The 18,247-nt window shown below is 40.8% G+C and overlaps 1 protein-coding gene across 1 annotated transcript; it reads right to left on the bottom strand.

Moving 5' to 3' along the window:
* Positions 1–4,231: 4,231 nt before the first annotated feature.
* On the bottom strand, positions 4,232–7,462 carry Cga (glycoprotein hormones, alpha polypeptide). The gene is made up of 3 exons (XM_028878494.2): positions 7,354–7,462; positions 5,840–6,024; positions 4,232–4,523 (listed from the first exon to the last, which is right to left on the bottom strand). Exons 1-3 carry the CDS (start codon positions 7,451–7,453, stop codon positions 4,446–4,448), a joined length of 363 nt encoding a protein of 120 aa, XP_028734327.1. The 5' UTR covers positions 7,454–7,462; the 3' UTR covers positions 4,232–4,445.
* Between the last annotated feature and the right edge of the window lie 10,785 nt (positions 7,463–18,247).

Raw genomic sequence — 18,247 nt, 5'->3', positions numbered from 1 at the left:
AGATGGGGGCATCTGGTGATTACACAGTCACTATGGAAACTAGGGTTGGGACATTCTATGGTCAAGCAGTTGCCTAGGGGGCCAGGGAGAGGACATTCCATAGTCCGGCAGCCATTACCTCCTGACTACCTTGTGACTCTGTATTTTTACACTTCCTGGTTTCTGGAATCTGAACTGACTGGTTTCACTAACTAATGGCCTATTCCTAAAAGGAGAAATCTTAGGCCTTAGTTTTAGGGTGAAAGCATTTTGGTCTTATTTCTAAGATGGCTCATTTTGGTCTCACAGTACCATTCCTGGGCTGATTGGTGATCCTAAATTCTACTAGAAAGCAGGCTGAGCAAGTCATGAGGAGCAAGCCACTAAGCAGCATTCCTCCATGGCCTCTGTATCAGCTCCTGCACCAGGTTCCTGACCTGTGTGAGTTCCTCCTCTCACTGCTTTGATGAACTGTTCTATGGAACTGTAAATGAAATAAATCCTTTCCTCTACAAGTTGCTTTTGGTCACAGTATTTCATCATAGCAATAGTAACCCTAATTAAGACATTAGGTTTAGAGTTGTGGTTGTGGTTAGGATTATGGTGGTGGTTGGGTTTGAGTTTGAGTTTGGGAGTTAGGGTTGAGGTTGAGGTTAGGGTTAGGATTGGAGTTATGTTTGGGGTGGAGCTTGGGTTGGTGTTGGGATGGGTATAGATTTGGTTTGGTGTTGGGGCAATATTAAAGTAGAGATTGGGATTGGGGTCAGGATGGATACTGGGGTTGGATTTGGGATTTAGATTGGGTTTGGGTGGGTATTAGGGTAGACATGAAGTTGCAGTTGGGTTGGAGTCAGGTTTGGGAGGTTAAAGCAGGAATTGGGGCTTGAGTTTGATTTGCTGTAGAAGTGGGTTGGGTTGAGGATGGGCATTTGTTATGTGTTGGCATGAAAGTGGGGACCTGGTTGGTGTTGGTGTTGGAGCTGGGTTGGGGAATGGGATCAGGTTGAGGAAGGGGTTTGGTTTGGGATGGGATTGGGTTCTGGTTATTGTTTGAGTAGGGGTTTGGATTGGAGTTAGAATTGAGGTTTGTATTTGAGGTGTGATTGCTGTTGGGGTGGGGTTTCAGGTTAGAGTGAGTGTTGGGGTTGGACTTGATGTTGAAGAAGGGTTTGGGATTGGGATTGAGTTTAGAGTTAGGATTGGATGAGAATGGGTTTATTTTAGGGTTGGGTGTGGCTGACTCCAGAAGTGATGGCCAGGGATACAATAAAAGTGAAATGTGATCACCTCATCTACAAGAGAGAACAATATCTCTTGTTTGTTTGTTTTTGTTTTGTTTTTTGAGATGGGGTTTCTCTATGTAGCTTTGTGCCTTTTCTGAAATTCGCTTTGGAGACCAGGCTGGCCTTGAACTCACAGAGATCCGCCTGCCTCTGCCTTCCAAGTGCTGGGATTAAAGGCGGGCGCTGCCACCACCGCCGCCACCACCACCACGCCACCACCACCCGGCTGAGAACAATATCTAAAGAAGACTTATTTATTTCTTTCTGAATTCAGTTAATCATGTGTTTATTTCAGAGTGGGACCATATTTATTAATATACTTTGTTTTATAGTCAGTACTATGTTACTGTTCTTCTTTCTATGTTAAAATGATTAAATAAGTCACTGTATTTTACTTTATTGACATAATTGACATTCATTGATTGAATTATATATCTAATCTATCTTGTGATTTGTTTAAATATTTCATGTAAAAGTGCATTATTTAATTTTAATTATTTAAAAAGAATATCATAATCCTGCTAAAAGCATCCGGAAATGTCGAAGGTTTTTCTAGTTCATGAAACAGGTCCCCAAGACTTCTTTCACTAGCAAGTAGTTTGTGCCAGTCTATAGGTTTCTTAGAGATTATTTTCCAGAGGCTACCCAGAATGTTGTATAGTTGAGGCTTTCATACATTTCTGGCTTGTTTCCTATGTATGGCTGCCTTCACTTTGGACACTTCATACTACTGAGAGGTACTGACTAGGATAGAAGGAAGAGGAGAGGAAGGAACTTCAGGAGAGACTTGTTGATTCACATGTCCGCATAAGCACACTGACCACCCCTTGTGGACACACATGGACACTGGCCAGCCCATGTGTTGTTTTTGTTTTTCCTTGTCTTGGCCAAGGTCAGCCCCTCCTCCTACCATAGTTTGTGTCTCTCTTCTCCAGACACAAACCCTGTCTGTGACTTGCCCCAGAGCAAGGTCTGTCTATGTCGTATGACACTCTACCTGGTACCGGGGATCAGTCTGTCAGTGATGTTTCATCCTAATGGTTTCTAGGTCAATTTGTCTGATCTGGATTATCTTGGGGATGTCCCTTTGTCCCATTACAATTTTAGCATCCTTCCAATTACCTCTGTAACACAGGATGATCTCAGACTAATAAGGACACTCCAGTCAAGGTTGTGTCCGTAGTTTCCTTCTTCTTTTTTATCTCTCCAAATAAGTTCTCAAATCCATGCACAGTGCATACTCTATGACTGATTATCTGCTAAACTTTTTAATGAACCAGTGGTCAACACCACTATTCTCTTGGATTAAGGAGTACTTACTTACTTACTTACTTACTTGCTTTTACAAACTTTGTGTTTTATAAAATTCTGTATCTCTGAATCTTCATCTAAACTTTGTGTTTTATAAAGTTCTGTATCTCTCAGTCTTCATGCTCAAAGTATCAACACTTGCTGAGTGTCCAATAAATGTACAATGGGGGAAACAACTAATGAACAAAACAAGTAATGTAAGCTAGGCATGTCTATAATCCTATTGATCAGGAGTTTGAAGCAGAAGGATAGTTGCACATTCAAGGCTGGTTTGGGATACATAGTAAAGTCTGGGCCAGCCTGAGCTAAGAATGAGAGCCTACCAAAACAAAACAACTAATCTTCATGTGTAGTTTCATGTGTCTTAAAAAGTACACACATCTATTTTAACTTTTACTATGACATTTGAAATGTTTACTAATTTGCTAAGGAACTGGTTGGTCACTCAAGATAAAATGATAAATTTGTGATAGTTGAGATTTATATTTATTTATTTTGCTTTTTGTTGTTGTTTTTGAGGCAGGGTCTTGTGGGATCCAAGCTAACCTTGAACTCCAATGCCTCCACCTACCAAGTACCAACATATAACTGAGATTAGATGCATATTCCACCATGATCAGCTTGAAATTAAGTTTTGAAAACCTTATCTGTGGCAGGTATTTTTTTAAAAGAAATTTCAAGTCTGTGTTTTAAAATTTTAGGTTCTTTTAGGAACAGAGATTTAGAGCAGCTTTGACCATGGCTAATATGACGTTATGAATCTCCTATTGTCATCACTGTAGACATAAAAGCTCAGGGAATACGACTGTGATGCCTCACAGAACCATGAAGCAATTCATTGGATTTGTCTGTTTGTGTTGAGGGTTGAACCCGAAACTGTGTGTGCTAGGCAAGAGCTCCACTATGGAGCTATGTCCTTGGTCTGTGGAGCATTTCTGTGGAACTGAGTCAAAGTGCTCCTCCACGCCCTCCGTGAGTGCCCCTTGGCCAGCTCACGCTTGTCATTTATTCATGCACAGTCAAACCTGCTTGAATATGTGACACAAAAGTCTGGTCTTCTGGAATTTTAGAGCAGTGTTATTGTATCTGAGGACACTGATGCCCTGTTCCCAACCACCACTCAGCCATAGCCTCACTAACAGAGACTAATTCCATTCAGAGAGATATAAAGCACGTACATAGAAAATTCATGCTTACAGAGATTTTTGCCTTTCCCCATCCCTGGAGAAGTATACTTTTTGTTTATCAATTGTACATTTTTACTAGTGAAAGCATTTCAACTCAAATATCCACAGGGGATGCATATTTACTTATAATTCATATGCATGTATAATCATAATGATTTATCTGTATTTTGATACAATATTTTAAAATAGAGATGTAAAGGGGACATAAACATGAGTAAAAATAGAATTTTCACACCTTTTTCTCCCACCCCAGTGAATTATCTGAGAAATAGCCTAGTGGCTGACAGAATGGACAGCTTGCTTCCAAAAGGCTAGATGGAAGCAAGGTTATCCAATGTCAGGTCACTAAGTGTATGTGGTCCCATATCAACACCTTGGGTCATTCCTTGTGATAAATCTTGTCAAAAGTAAATAGCTTTAGTTTTAAAGATGGTGACAAAACTCTGTGATTGATGATTTAAAAGGCTTTATTTCTGATGGAACCAACTTTTATGATCGTGCTAAACACTATCTTTTTCCCTAACAAAAGGAGACTGCTGATGACACCAAAGTGTGAGGGGCATGGAGTAAAGCTGCAGTGTCTGACTGGAGCATGCCAAGAGCCTGGTAAGGAAGGAGGCGGCATCACACAGTGCCGCCCCACAGACCAGCAGTCACCAGCACAGCCCTTCGCCGCCGCCGGAGTCTAAGACTTGTGATAGTAACAAGTACTGCAGTGGCACTCCGTGTGGTTTTCCACTCTGGCGTTTCCCATCACTGTGGCCTGAAGGGGATAAGGAACAGGTAGGAAGGTAGACAGACAAACTTGTGAAATGTTAAATAAAATAGTAGCCTGCATAATTTAGTGAGTGTCTGGTGCATTTACGTTTTCACTCTCCAGAGATATATTCATTCTAACAGTTCAATTCACATTGCAAAATGAGCTACGCTCTTCTCAACCTGCTTTTATTTAGCTCTGTCCTCTCTCTCTCTCCCCATTTTTAAATGTTTATTTCAGCATTTCTTAGGCAAGCACTCAGTCATTGAACTATATCCTCCACCCCTAAAAAATACCTGATTGTTTGATTCCCTGCCCCAACACGCACATACACATTCCTTATGGGTCAAACCTCAGAGATTCACACATCTCACATATGTCCCCCAGGTTGCTGGGTTTTTGTTTGTTTTGTTTTGTTTTTACTTTTGTTGTTGTTTGGAGACATCATCATATTATGCTAACCTAGAACTCACTGTGAAGACCAAGTGGGCCTTTTCTCTTCTGATATAGATATAGAGATAGAGAGATAGAGATATAGATATATATATAGTGTGTGTATGTGTGTGTGTGCTCATGTGTGTGTGTGTGTGTGTGTGTGTGTGTGTGTGTGTGTGTGTGTTGGGGTGGGGGGTAAGGACAATTTAAAGGAATCTGTTCTCTCCTTCCATCATTTGGGTCCCAGGGAACTGACTCAGATCATTACTCTTGTCGCCAGATGCCTTTCACACTGATCCATCTTACCCGTTCCAGCCAAGTATGCTGAGAATGCATAGGATCTTCTCGGCTCTAGTTCCTGAACGATGAGACTACAGTAATGCACCACTACACCCACATGCTGTGCTTGTTTTCAGAAGATATTAATCACACATGTGTATGGAGTATAGTTTGGTCGTTTGATACATGCACACAAAGTATGATGATCAAATCAGGGTGGTTGTGTTTTCATTCCTCTAACATACTGTATTATTTCTTTGTGCTCTCAACTTTTGAATCCTTCTCTTCTAGTTCTCTACAATCTATATAATAAACTGTGGTGAACTGTCAGCACCTAGCTGTAGTGTAAAACCCTTGCTTTCCTATGTCATGTTTTGCTGTCACTAACCCCTTAGGCACCTCTCACTGGTGTATAAGACTGTGGCAGCTGCTATTCGGTCTGCTTCTGGGTCATCGACACTTTCCATTTAGCTTATTCTTTTAATTAAAGAGGGAAAGTGAGGGTGTGGCCTGTACAAAGGAGCAATAAATACAGGTCACTAGACAACCTGGACATTAAACCCTGTGAGTGCAAACTGCCCCTGGATGGACTGGTAGGAAGCTCTTACCTTAGTAAATGCTTTGGCCACACAGCATGTGGCCTCCGAGGTGATATTCTTTGGAACCAGCATTGTCTTCTTGGACCTTGCTGGAGTGGGGTATGCCCTGGAGAAGCAGCAGCCCATGCACTGGTAGATGGGGGCGCCCAGCTTGGAGAAGTATTTATTTTCCTTTAGTTTACATTCTGGGCAACCTAGCCAGCAAAAGAGGGAAGGAAGAAATTACCAAGAAAGGATTCAAAAGCAAACTAACTCTTTCCTGAGCACAACATGACAAATGCTTTGTTTGCATTGGCAATTAAAAAAGGAAATAAATATTTTTGTCTACATATTAATCTTCACATATAATATCTCTTTATAATTACTACAATACTACAATTACTATAATCCACAGAGAAACCATTTTTTGCATACCCGCATGGGGGTTTGTTATAGCGGTTTCTCATTCTCTAAGCACAGATTATCCCAATGCTAATAGTATGCTTCGGGAGAACACAGAGGCTTGACAGATATAAATGCCACATTCATTTGGAAGGAAAAGTTTTCCGGAGGCAAGTCTGCTATTGTTTATTCCCCACAGAAACTCCAAATGTTGACAGGAAAGAAAATATCAAAATTAAGAAAGCTTGATGAGTTAAGATAGCTTGATAATACAAAAGACATCTGTGCTTGGAATTTGAGATTCAAATATTACCATTTAATAAGAGAAAAGCCATAACAAATAATAGTTCACAATTTCAGAGCTGGTGGGATTATGTCAGGTTCTCTGGGAGATGTGTCCAACAATATAGCAAAACAAATGTAATGCACAAAACTGATTTTTGTTTCCCTCACTTGTTAATGAAAATTCATCTGAAAAAGCAATGTTAAAATTTTCTGAAATCTGGAAGAAATGTGAAAAAAAACTGAGCTGAGTAAGGATGATTTTTCTCCTTGTAAAACTCAGATGTGGAACAATAAAGTATGTGCTTTATTTTGGGAGGCATCTAAGCAGTGGTACCAGGTCCTGTGCTCATTGCATGAGTTGGCTGTTTGAAACCTGGGGCTTATGCAGGGACGCTTGGCTCAGTCTGGGAGGAGGGGACAGGACCTGCCTGGACTGAGTCTACCTGGTTGATCTCAGTCCTCGGGGGAGGCTTTGCCCTGGAGGAGGTGGAAATGGGGGGTGAGCTGGGGGGAAGGGGAGGGGAGCAGGATGGGGGAGAACAAGGGAATCCATGGCTGATATGTAGAACTGAATGGTATTGTAAAATAAAATAAAAGGAAAAAGAAAAAGAAAAAAATGTGCTTCAGATGAACACATTTAGGATGCTATTAAAATGAATATGGAATATAACATTTTCACTGTATGTTTTCTGAACCTAATTTAATTTTGTGTTCACAATCTACAAGTGCCTAGATATGTACCCAGGAGTGGATATTTATCACATGTGAAAGGTGTTAGAAATTAACTAATGATTATTGATGTGCATCTAGAAATACATGTTTTCCTTTTTATTGCAAGCCTGAGTTTGGTCACATACCCTGAATAACAAAGTCTCCATCAGGAAGAGAATGAAGAATATTCAGGAACACGGACAACACTACCAGAATGGCAGCTGCATATTTTCTGTAGTAATCCATCCTTATCCTGCAAACCACACATTAGAAAAGCATAAAAATAATAGCAGTCTAATCTTAGCTTATCAGTCACAACACAAACCCTGTAGTTTTAGTATGATTCCTCTTTTAAATGATGATGCTGGCTTTGGGCATGCTAAGTAACTGCTCTACTACTTAACTACATCCCTAGCACCAACAGCCAGCACGTTTAACATTATTGCTCATAATAGTATGTCTTGCCCCCTCCTGCTTTCAACATATCCTAAAGCCATGTAAATAAAAGCCCCACACTGCTTTAGGAAAGAGGCAGGGCACTGTATCTCCCTATTTCTGACATAAGCAATTAGCACATAACAACTCTCTCTCTTCTTCCCCCTCCCCCCTCCAGCCTCCCCAGTGTAATTAACGGAGTAGTTAGGTGTGATGGATATGCAAATTAAAACAACAATCACCAGAACAGAACAGTTATAATTAAAGAAATGTCAAATGCTGGTCTGAATACATGAAACTGGTTAACAGAGACATCTCCAGTGGGAATGTGAGAGGGTACAGGCACTCTGGTGAAGAGCCTGGTAGCTTTTCTTGTTGTTCAGTTGGGGTTTGGAGGGAGGCTGTTTGCTTGTTTTATTTATTCACTTAAGTAGCTAGGGTTCAGGTAAGCCAGACTGTCCTAAAATTCACTTTATAACTGAGGATGACCTTGAACACCTGATTCTACTGCCTCCTCTTCCTAGCACTAGGATTGCTGGTGTGTGCTAACTCACACAATTTTACAGCTGTTTTTCCTATTTATACATGTATATGTATACATGTATTTAATAAGTTATATATTATTATAAAATAAAACAATTGTGTTTATATAGTAATATATAAAGTAAATATAACATATATAATAAGTACATAATAGAAATACATACTTAGAACAGGTAACCACTGTTCTAAGTCAGTGATTCTTGAAGTGGGAAGAGCATAGGAAGTCTCAGTGTATCTGCGAGGACAAAGCAATTAGTAATAATACTCAAATGGTCTTTTTCCTTATCGACTGATCCATGATGTGGGGGTGAAACAGAGTGAATAAAGGAGCTCGTCAAACCAGCTGGGTCCCACTAGACCAAACATGGAAGAGATTTAAAACACATCAAACAACGCCACTCTTCTCACAGATATTTTCTGCTTAGGAAATTGTCATCTGCTTCCTGGTGGCATGGAACCATAATCCCATGGCTTTGAAAGCTAAGGCCAAGGGAATCATCACATTTCTGTACCAGCCTGTGCTACAGAGCGAGACTCTGTGTCCTCAAAAAGTAAATAAGTAAAGACCAAGAAACCCACCATGTCATCATATGCTAACTTTTTCCCGTTTCAGGTTTTTCATTCGTTTTTACTTGTTTGACACAGGATCTTGCTTTGTGGCCTAGCACTCACTATACAGCCTAAGAGAGTCACAAGCGTTCAACAATCCTCCTGTCTCAGCCTCTCAAGTGATGGGATTACAGGCATGTACCACCATGCCCGGCTTATTGCTGCTTTTTAAATAAATCATTTTGAAACTTAAAAAAAAAGCCAAAACCCCACAGTGGTGGTGCACATGTTTAATCATAGCACTCAGGAGGCAGAGGCAGGAGGATCTCCATGAGGCTCTGTTGACAATACGCAAGCTCCTTCAGAAACTATGAGAGTTCATCCCTAGTGAAGAGGCGTCCATGTCAGACCCAAGCTGACTTCTCCAAATCCATTTCTGAAATGTGTAGTGTCTTCAGCAACAGAGACGTCCCTTCTTTTCGCCTAAGCTCTTTGGAGGTGTCTCTTGGACTCCCCTGACCAACAACTCAAGTGTTCTCATGCTGGAGATTTGGGGTTTTGTTAGTCTGTGTTTTGAGGAAGAGCATTGTCACCCTAAGCGGCACAACATTAAACTAGATAGATGATAGATAGATAGATAGATAGATAGATAGATAGATAGATAGATAGATGATAGATATATACATAGATACATAGATACATAGATAGATACATAAACATATATAGACTATATGCAATTTTAAGTACCCATAAAAAAGTATTCCCTATAGCTTCCCCAAACATCCTTAGTGCTATTTATCCCTCACTCTTCACATGTCCACTGTATTGTCTCCTCCTTCTTCTTCTCCAGGTAAGTCTTCCTCATCCATTTCCCCCATTCCTTTTCCCACTGCTAACCTAACGATGTCCTATGGCTCCCTTCTCTAGTGCCCCTGTTCTCCCCTATGTTCCGCCATGGTCCCTTTTTTCTTTCCTGGTATTGCTGGTACACCAGGCAATATCTAAAGACCCAAAGCTCACATGGACAACTAAGAGAAAATATGTGTCTTTTGTCTTTCTGGGTCTGTGTTGTCTCATTCAACGTAATATTTTCTAGTTCTATTTACCTGAAATTTTCATTATTTCACTTTTCTTTACAAATGAATAGGGTTCCATTGTGTATATGCCTCATGTTTCCATTACCCATTCAACAATTGAAGGGCATTTAGGTTGCTTTGACTTGTTAACTATTTGCATAAAGTAGCAATGAAAATGGCTGAGCAGATCATTTGTGGAGTAGCATGCTGAGTCCTTTGGGCATATACCAAGAAGTAGTATAGCTGGGTCATACGGTAGACTTCTTTTTAATTTTCTAAGAATTCACTGCACTGGTTCCCATGGTGGCTGTGTCAGTTAAAATTCCATCAACAGCGAATGAGCAGGTCCATCTCCCCACATTCATGCCAGCATTTGATGTCAGTTGTTATCTTGATCTCAGCCTTTCTGCCTGGGATAAGACAAAATCTCAAGCCAGGAGGTGATGGTACAATCCCGGCACTTCGGAGGCAGAGGCAGGCAGATCTCTCTGAGTTCAGCACCAGCCTGGGCTACAGAGTGAGTTCCACAACAGCCAGGGCTACACAGAGAAACACTGTCTCGAAAACCAAACAAACATGGACTATGCAGGACACTGGCCGGTCTGGGAGGGGACTGGACCTGCCTGGACTGAGTCTACCAGGTCGATCCGGTCCTCGGGGAGACCTGATCTGGAGGAGGTGGAATGGGGGTGGGCTGGGGAGGGGAGGGGTGAGAGGGGGAGAACAGGGGAATCTGTGGCTATTATGTTGAACTGAATGGTGTTGTAAAATAAAAAAATAAAAAAAAACAAAAACAAACAAACAAACCAAGAAGATAAAATCTCAGGATTGCTTTAACTTGCATTTCCCGAATTGCTAACAATGTTGAGCACTTTTTGAGGTTCCACTCTATTGCCCAGCCTGGTCTGGAACTCACCACATAGTCAGGCTGGACTTGAACTCCTGGAATTCTCCTACCTCCCCTCCTGCTCATTGGGGTGACAGGCACACATCACCGTGCCTGACAGGTCACACTTTTCTGCCCTTCTGCTTGCTGGAATGACCACATATGCCACTGTGACAGGTTACACTTTTCTGCTTTACAACTTGAAAGGAAAACTTAAGAATTCAAGCAGAAAAAAAAAAAACTACATTCACTTGCAATTTATATTACTTTGCAAAACTACATGATCAATCTAAATTCAGGTCTCTTAATCCTAACCTGTTTTGGTACTCTGAAGGAAGACTGCAGAAATCCTAGGCTTATCAAATCCCAGGCTGATCCCCACTTCATCATACTCTCACTTCCTGCCACTTACCACATCAAAACAGTGGGAATCCTGGTGGGGGGGGTGGCACCCACCTTTAATCCCAGCACTCAGCCGGCAAAGGCAGGAGAATCTGAGTATGATTCTCCGGTCTACATATTGAGTTCCAAGCTAACCAAGGATATATAGTAAGACACTGTATAAATTAAATAAATAATAAAAAATGTAAAATAATGTAAATCTAAGAAAATAATTATTGCTTCAACTTGATCTCCAAGACCATTTTTCCTTCTCAGTCCATCCATTTCAGCGTTCTTTAAGGAATAGCCCACTCCATGTGAAGGTTGCCGTCAATGTCAAAGCCATAAGAAACAATTCCTTCCACTATATTCACCTATCTCATAATTCATAAGCGATGTCACAGCCTGACAGCTAACTGGACACACATCATCTTCCTATCCATGTGAAAGCTTTTTTTTTTTAATTGTCTGGTTGGCTTATTTTGTTTTTTGAGACAAGGTATGCTGTGTAACCCTAGCTGGTCTGGTTCTCACCATGTAGCCAAAGCTAGCCTTGAACCTCGAAGCAATCCTCCTAACTCAGTCCCAGTACTGGAATTAAAAGAGTCTGCCACCACACCCAATTTGAAAGTTGCCCACAGAGGACCAGCAAGACAGCTCGGTGGTTAAAGGCACTTGCCACACAAGCCTAATTGCCAGAGTCCACCTAAAGCCAGAAGACAATCAGCTCCACAAGGTTATGCTCCAACCTCCGCATGCATGCCATAGCATGTGCACCCACATACACAATAGCAATAGTAGATATTTTAATAAAATTGTTTTACAAGTTGACAACAGAGTTATCCACAATGTGAAACAAAATAGCCTTTGAGCAACAAAGTAAAATATTTTTGGATAAATTCATTAGAAACTATGTACTCATGCTGGCAAGCCTTTAATCCCAGCACTTGGGAGGCAGAGGCAGGCAGATCTCTGTGAATTCGAGGCCAGCCTGGTCTCCAAAGCCAGTTCCAGGAAAGGTGCAAAGCTACACAGAGAAACCCTGTCTCGAAAAACAAAGCAAAACAAAACAAAAAAGAGAAAAGAAAAGAAAAAAGAAACTATGTATTCTGACTGTATTAGTTTTTCTCACTGCTACAACCAAATCCTTGACAGAAATTAATTTCAGGGTTAGTTTGGTTCCAAGTTCAAAGGAATGCAGTCCACCTTCACAAGGAAGGCAGGGTCGGTCATTGTTTCCCCCTAGAAAGCAGAGGAAGGGAAAGCCAGTATCCACCCAGCTTTGACCATTTCCCTCAGTCTAGAGATGGTAGGGTGACGCATACCTAGAGTGGGCCATTCCTCCTCAGTTAATTCGCTCTCGAAACTCCTGACTCTGCAGTACGATTTTTCCTGAATAGTACATTGATTTGTAGGTGGTATATGTGTCATAGGCAGGAGACGTTTTATTATCCAGATTTTAAATATCGACATTATTAAGAATTATAGTAAGCAACCCCAGCACTCAAGAGGCGGAGGCAGACAGATCTCTAAGTTCCAGGCTAGCCGGAGCTACAATGTGAGACCCTATCTCAAACAAATGAAAATCTTTTAGGAATAAAACTATAGATAATGTCAATTTCTCCCTGAAGACTGAAACATCCAAAGCTTCCGGAAACCAGAGGGCCTAGCCACACAAATATTTAATTCCAGCTCTTCAGGAGGCTGTAGTAGAAGGTTCTGAAGTTCAAGGCTAGCTTAGATAACTTAGTGAAATCCTGTCTCAAAGTGAAAAGCTCAGTGGTGGAGTAACTCCAACAGCAGGCTCTGGCTTCCACGCCACATACAATCACCATTACATTTTTTTTTTAAAGACCAGAAATCTTCTCTAGGAGCAGTATTATAGTAATATAAAAATCTCTCTTATAACACAAAGAAATACATAAACAGTAAAAAATTAAAACACCAAATTTGAAATTGCAATGGAACTCATATAAACCTTTCATAAGTGATGATGACTTTTGATGTTTTAAAAAATAGTGCAAGGGACAGCCAGATGGCTCAGTGAGTAAGGGTACTTGTGGGTAAATCCTGATGTACTGAATCCCATCCCTAAAGCTCACACAGAGGTAGGAGAAAGTTGACCTCACAGAGATGTCCTCTCGCTTCTGCATGTGCACCTTGTCACGCCCAATACACACACACACACACACACACACACACACACACACACACACACACACTCTAATAATAATAATAATAATATTTTTGAATGATCAATATTTTGAATAATTAAATTAGTATTAAATCGAGGAGTTTTGTCATCTGTAATATCAGCACTCAGGAGGCTGAGGTGTGAGTTCAAGGACAGCCTCGGCTATAGAACGAGACCTTAGACAAAAAAATTAAAGAAATTATTTTTAATTTACACTGATTTATTGTGTGGGGTAGGGTGTGATTGTACCACCCAGTGTAAGTTTGGGAATTAGAGGAAAATCTCTGGGAGTCACTTCTCTCCTTGTACCAAGTAGATTCCATGGAGGAAACTCAGGTTGTCAGGCTTGGTGGCAAGCACCCTTACCTGCTGAGCCATCTTCCTGGCCCCAAAGTAATTATCGTTTTGTTTTGTCTTGGTCTTTGTTTTTGAGACAAGGTCTGGATATGTAGCCCGGAACTGGCCCAACCTCAAATATACAGTTACACCAGTGCCCTGGCCGCCAAGTGCTGTTATTATAGGTGTGGTACCACACCCAGCTCTATATCAAGAATTGTCCTTTAAGTATTTTTTATTTTATTTCATGTATATGTGCACCTCCTTGTCTCTATGTGCACCACATATATGCAGGTGCCCTCGAAGTCCAGAAGAAGGTGTCAGATTCCCTGGATAGAGCCACCCAATGTGGGTGCTGGAAACCAAACCTGGATCCTTTGCCAGGGCAGTAAGTGCTCTTAACTGCTGAGCCATCTCTCCAGACTCTCCAGTAATTAGTTAAGAGAAATCTTCAGAAACTTAAAAGATTCCTCTTCTACCTGTAATCCCAGCATGCAGAGGGGTAGAGAAAAGATTTTCAAGAGTTCAAGGTTATCTTTGGCTGTATAGCAAGTTCCAGGCCATATAGTCTGAATTATATTAACTAACCTGTGTCCAAAAAACAAATTCCTCTTTTAATGTAAAATATTTTACTTTTGAATAGCAAACAAACTTATAGTCCTTTGGAAGCAGAAAGACCTATTGAAATGCAGCGGCTGTTTCTCATGCCCAAGGAACTCTCACTGTACATTAGACCTGCCACTCCTCACTGGAGCCCAGATCCTATTTGTCGATACTGAGAAAGAGGAACAAAAGTGTTCTTATTTTCTATTGTTTCCCAGACAATCACTATTTCAACGAGTGCTAACACAGATATACTTCCAATCATTCCCCGGTATGTTATGTAGGGATAGATCTGAGGGCAGCCTCCCAAACCAAATCCTTGGATGCTCAAGCACCTTCTGTCAAATGGCATATTTGCATAGAACCCATACACTTCCTCTGTACTTTAAATTATCTCTAGATTACTGATATTTAAAGTAATACAAGTGGTATGTAGATATCTGTTATATTTTATTGCCCAAGGCATAATTGAATTGATAATTTTTTTTAATTTGAGGTTGGTTGGATCCAAGAATGTGCAGTACTCACGTAATATGCCGATTATAAGGTAGCTGAAAAAAATTTTCAAAAGCTCATTACAACTACCCACTCAGACTTGGAAAGTGATTTATTGTTGCAAGGTCATCAAGAATACCTGGCAAATACTACCAAACGAGGTCATTTCACCAAACAAGCGAGTTGTTTTATTGATAGCCAACTTGAAAATTTAGTTACGAATCATCCAAAACTGATAATAATACCAGCTATTTATAATGTCTACTTGCTCTGTCTGGTCTTTGAGAGACATTCAGATTAATGCCCTTCAAATGGAAAATATTTCAGATTGTGACAGACACTCCAGCATCTCAGCAGGAGACACTTGATTTCTGGCTTCTGCTAGATAACATCTTATTTAGCTTATGATCACATACTACATTTTTACAGTCTTCCTCCTAACTCAGTCATGAGCACTGTAAAGAAAATTAGTAAATGCCTAATTAACGTCTTACCAAGGTTTGTGAGGAAAAGTCCTTCCTGTGGTCTCAAATATTTCACTCCTGAATTAAAATACCCCAAATTAGTTCATCACATTACCTTCCTCTGGACTTTTTGAGGGCTGTGTTCCAGGCAGTTGATTGTAGATCTGAGGAGGGACAGTTCAGTAACTGCAGCTAACAAAGTCTCCCACTGTCTTTTATAGCAGCAGGGTAATACAAATTGCATGTTCCCAACTGCACCTAAGCCCAGGGATCAACGGTAAATTCTACCCAGTGATTGGATGGTACTTGGTATAATTACCATGACATCAATTGGATCTTATCAGGTTGCAATCCTCAGATCATTTTTGTTTTTAGCCATTTTCAGGTAGTGGTGACCTCAAGGACAGCTTATGGAAAAAGAGCATTTGGTCATTTTCTACGTAATTTTATTGAGACTGACACAAAACATCCTGAAAGTTGACACTTTTTAAATAAACAAGTCTCTAAGAGTAGCACTTTTAATTAGCTAAGTACCTGATATTTTCATAAAGCAGGAGGAAAGCATTTCCAGGATTACATTACTCCAACAGGAAATAGAAAAAGAAAACAATTGCTTCCATTTTTCAAATTAACAGGCATCTGGATTTAATAAATATGTATGGCAAAGTATGAGGCCATCCTGAGAAGGACTGACTAGTACTCAGTACTCATGTCAGGGGGAGAGGGGCTCTCTCCAGGCCCTCACAGCAGCCTAAGAATTATTAAAAACGAAACAAAACAAGAAAAGTCTCTTATCAGGGACTGGAGAGATGGCTCAGTAGTTAAGGGCTTGTACTGCTCTTCCAGAGGACCCTGACTTCATGCCAGGTTAAGAGGCTCACATGTAACTCCAGCTCCATGAGTAGCCAAGGCCTATACTTCCACAGGCCCCTGTACTCATCTGTGTCTATCCACAAACATACACATAAATTAAAAATAAATAATAAAAACTTTAAATCTTGGGGAAAAAATAAGTGAAGCCATGATTCTTCTCTCTTTTTAAAAAGTACTTCATTTTACTTTGTTGAATGGAAGCTCTTCAGAATCTTAGAATTTATTTTTTAAATTTATTTTATGTATTAGTGTGTGCCTGGTGTGTGTGTGTGTGTGTGTGTGTGTGTGTGTGTGTGTGTGTGTGTGTCTCACAAGTTCCACTGTGCATGTGCGGAGGTCGGGGAATAAGTGTGAAGCTGGCTTGTTCCTTCCACAGTATGTGGACTCTGAGTTCGGGCATCAAGCTTGGCTTATCAGGATGGTGCAGCATGTACTTTTAAACATGCTGAACCATCTCACTAGCCCAAGGCTGTGGTTCTTGGTGATGTTACAGAAAAGAATTTCAAACAAAGTCAGCAAGAAGCAAAGATAGTTTATTAAGAAAGGATCTCATTTACAGTGAGTGGGTCTTCCCACCTCAATTAATGAAATCAAGGCAATCCCCTAGTGGTATGTCAACAGGCCCATCTCCAGGCAATTCTGGAACCTATCAAGTTGACAACACAGACCATCACAATACCCAGGTGTTACTATAGATTTAAACACAACATCAAGAGAGAGGAAGACAGACACATACAAGGACAGTCATGCATGCCCTAGAATTGCAAGGGCCTCCCAAGGGAAAAACGCTACCCTTTCTGTCATTGTGACTCTTTTGTATTTTGTAGCCAGACTAGCCTCAAGATCCCTGCAACCCTACTGCTGTTTCTGCTCCCGTGTGCTGAGATTGCAGCCCTAAGCCACCAAGCCCAGGCTGAGAGTCACATTTCAGTGTATTAACAAGAGCTGTATAATGATTTTGGTGATTTTTGAAGTTATGTTGTTCAAATGATTTAAAAGATTAAAGTCAACAGTGCTACCCATAATCCACACATTTGGGAGGTAGAGGCTGGAAGAGTAGAGGGTTATCCTTGACTACTTAGTAAGTTTCAGGACAACCTGGATGAATAGCAAGACCTTGACAAAAAAGTCAAACAACTGCAACAGACTTCCTGGTCCCCGGCTCTTAGAGCCTTTCTGTCCTCTCTTCTACAATGTTCCTGAGCCTTCAGTGAAGGAACTGTGTTGCAGGTATATCTGTTGAGGTGGGATACCCCATGGCCATCCACTGGGACCAGCTGTGAGACTGCTGAGAGAAGGAGCAGCAGCTTCTCCCAGGGATGAGCACTTTAATTGATTATCCAAGACAAAGAGGTCAGCCCTGAAATCGCGCGCGAGGCACACAAGGAATCAACAGGTTGTGTTTAGAGATCTATGCATATATATGCAACAATAATCATTTTAAGAGGCCATCAGTTTGAGAAAGAATGAGGGAAGAAACATGGGAGGAATTGGAAAAGAGGACATGGGAGTGGTTGGAGGGAGGAAAGAGAAGAGGGAGTGATGTAAATATATATTAATTAAAATATTTTCAACAAAATCATAGAAGAAAATTTTCCCAGCCTAAAGAAGGAGATGCCTATAAAGGTACAAGAAGCTTACAGAACACCAAATAGACTAGACCAGAAAAGAAAATCCTTACACCACATAATAATCAAAACACTAAACATCCAAACAAAGAAAGAATATTAAAAAATGCAAGGGAAAAAGGCCAAATAACATATAAAGGCAGCCCTATTAGAATTACACCTGGTTTCTCAATGGAGACTCTAAAATCCAGAAGGGCCTGGACAGATGTGCTGCAGACGCTAAGAGACCACAGATGCCAGCCCAGACTACTGTACCCAGCAAAATTTTCAGTCACCATAGATGGACAAAACAAGATGTTCCATGACAAAATAAAATATAAACAGTATCTATCCACAAACCCAGCCCTACAGAGGGTACTAGAGGGAAAACGCTGAACCAAAGAGATTAACTACACCTAAGAAAACACAGGCAATCAATAATCCCACACCAGCAAAACCAAAAGAAGGGACACCCACACACCCACCAACACCCCCCCCCCCCCGACACACACCACCACCACCAACAGCAACAACAAAATAACAGGAATTAACAGTCATTGGTTGCCAGGCAGTGGTGGCACACACCTTTAATCCCAGC

The sequence above is a fragment of the Peromyscus leucopus genome, chromosome 2 (assembly GCF_004664715.2).
Source record: "Peromyscus leucopus breed LL Stock chromosome 2, UCI_PerLeu_2.1, whole genome shotgun sequence".
In the NCBI taxonomy this organism is placed as follows: Eukaryota; Metazoa; Chordata; class Mammalia; order Rodentia; family Cricetidae; genus Peromyscus; species Peromyscus leucopus.
This window is presented reverse-complemented; position numbering and strand designations above follow the sequence as displayed.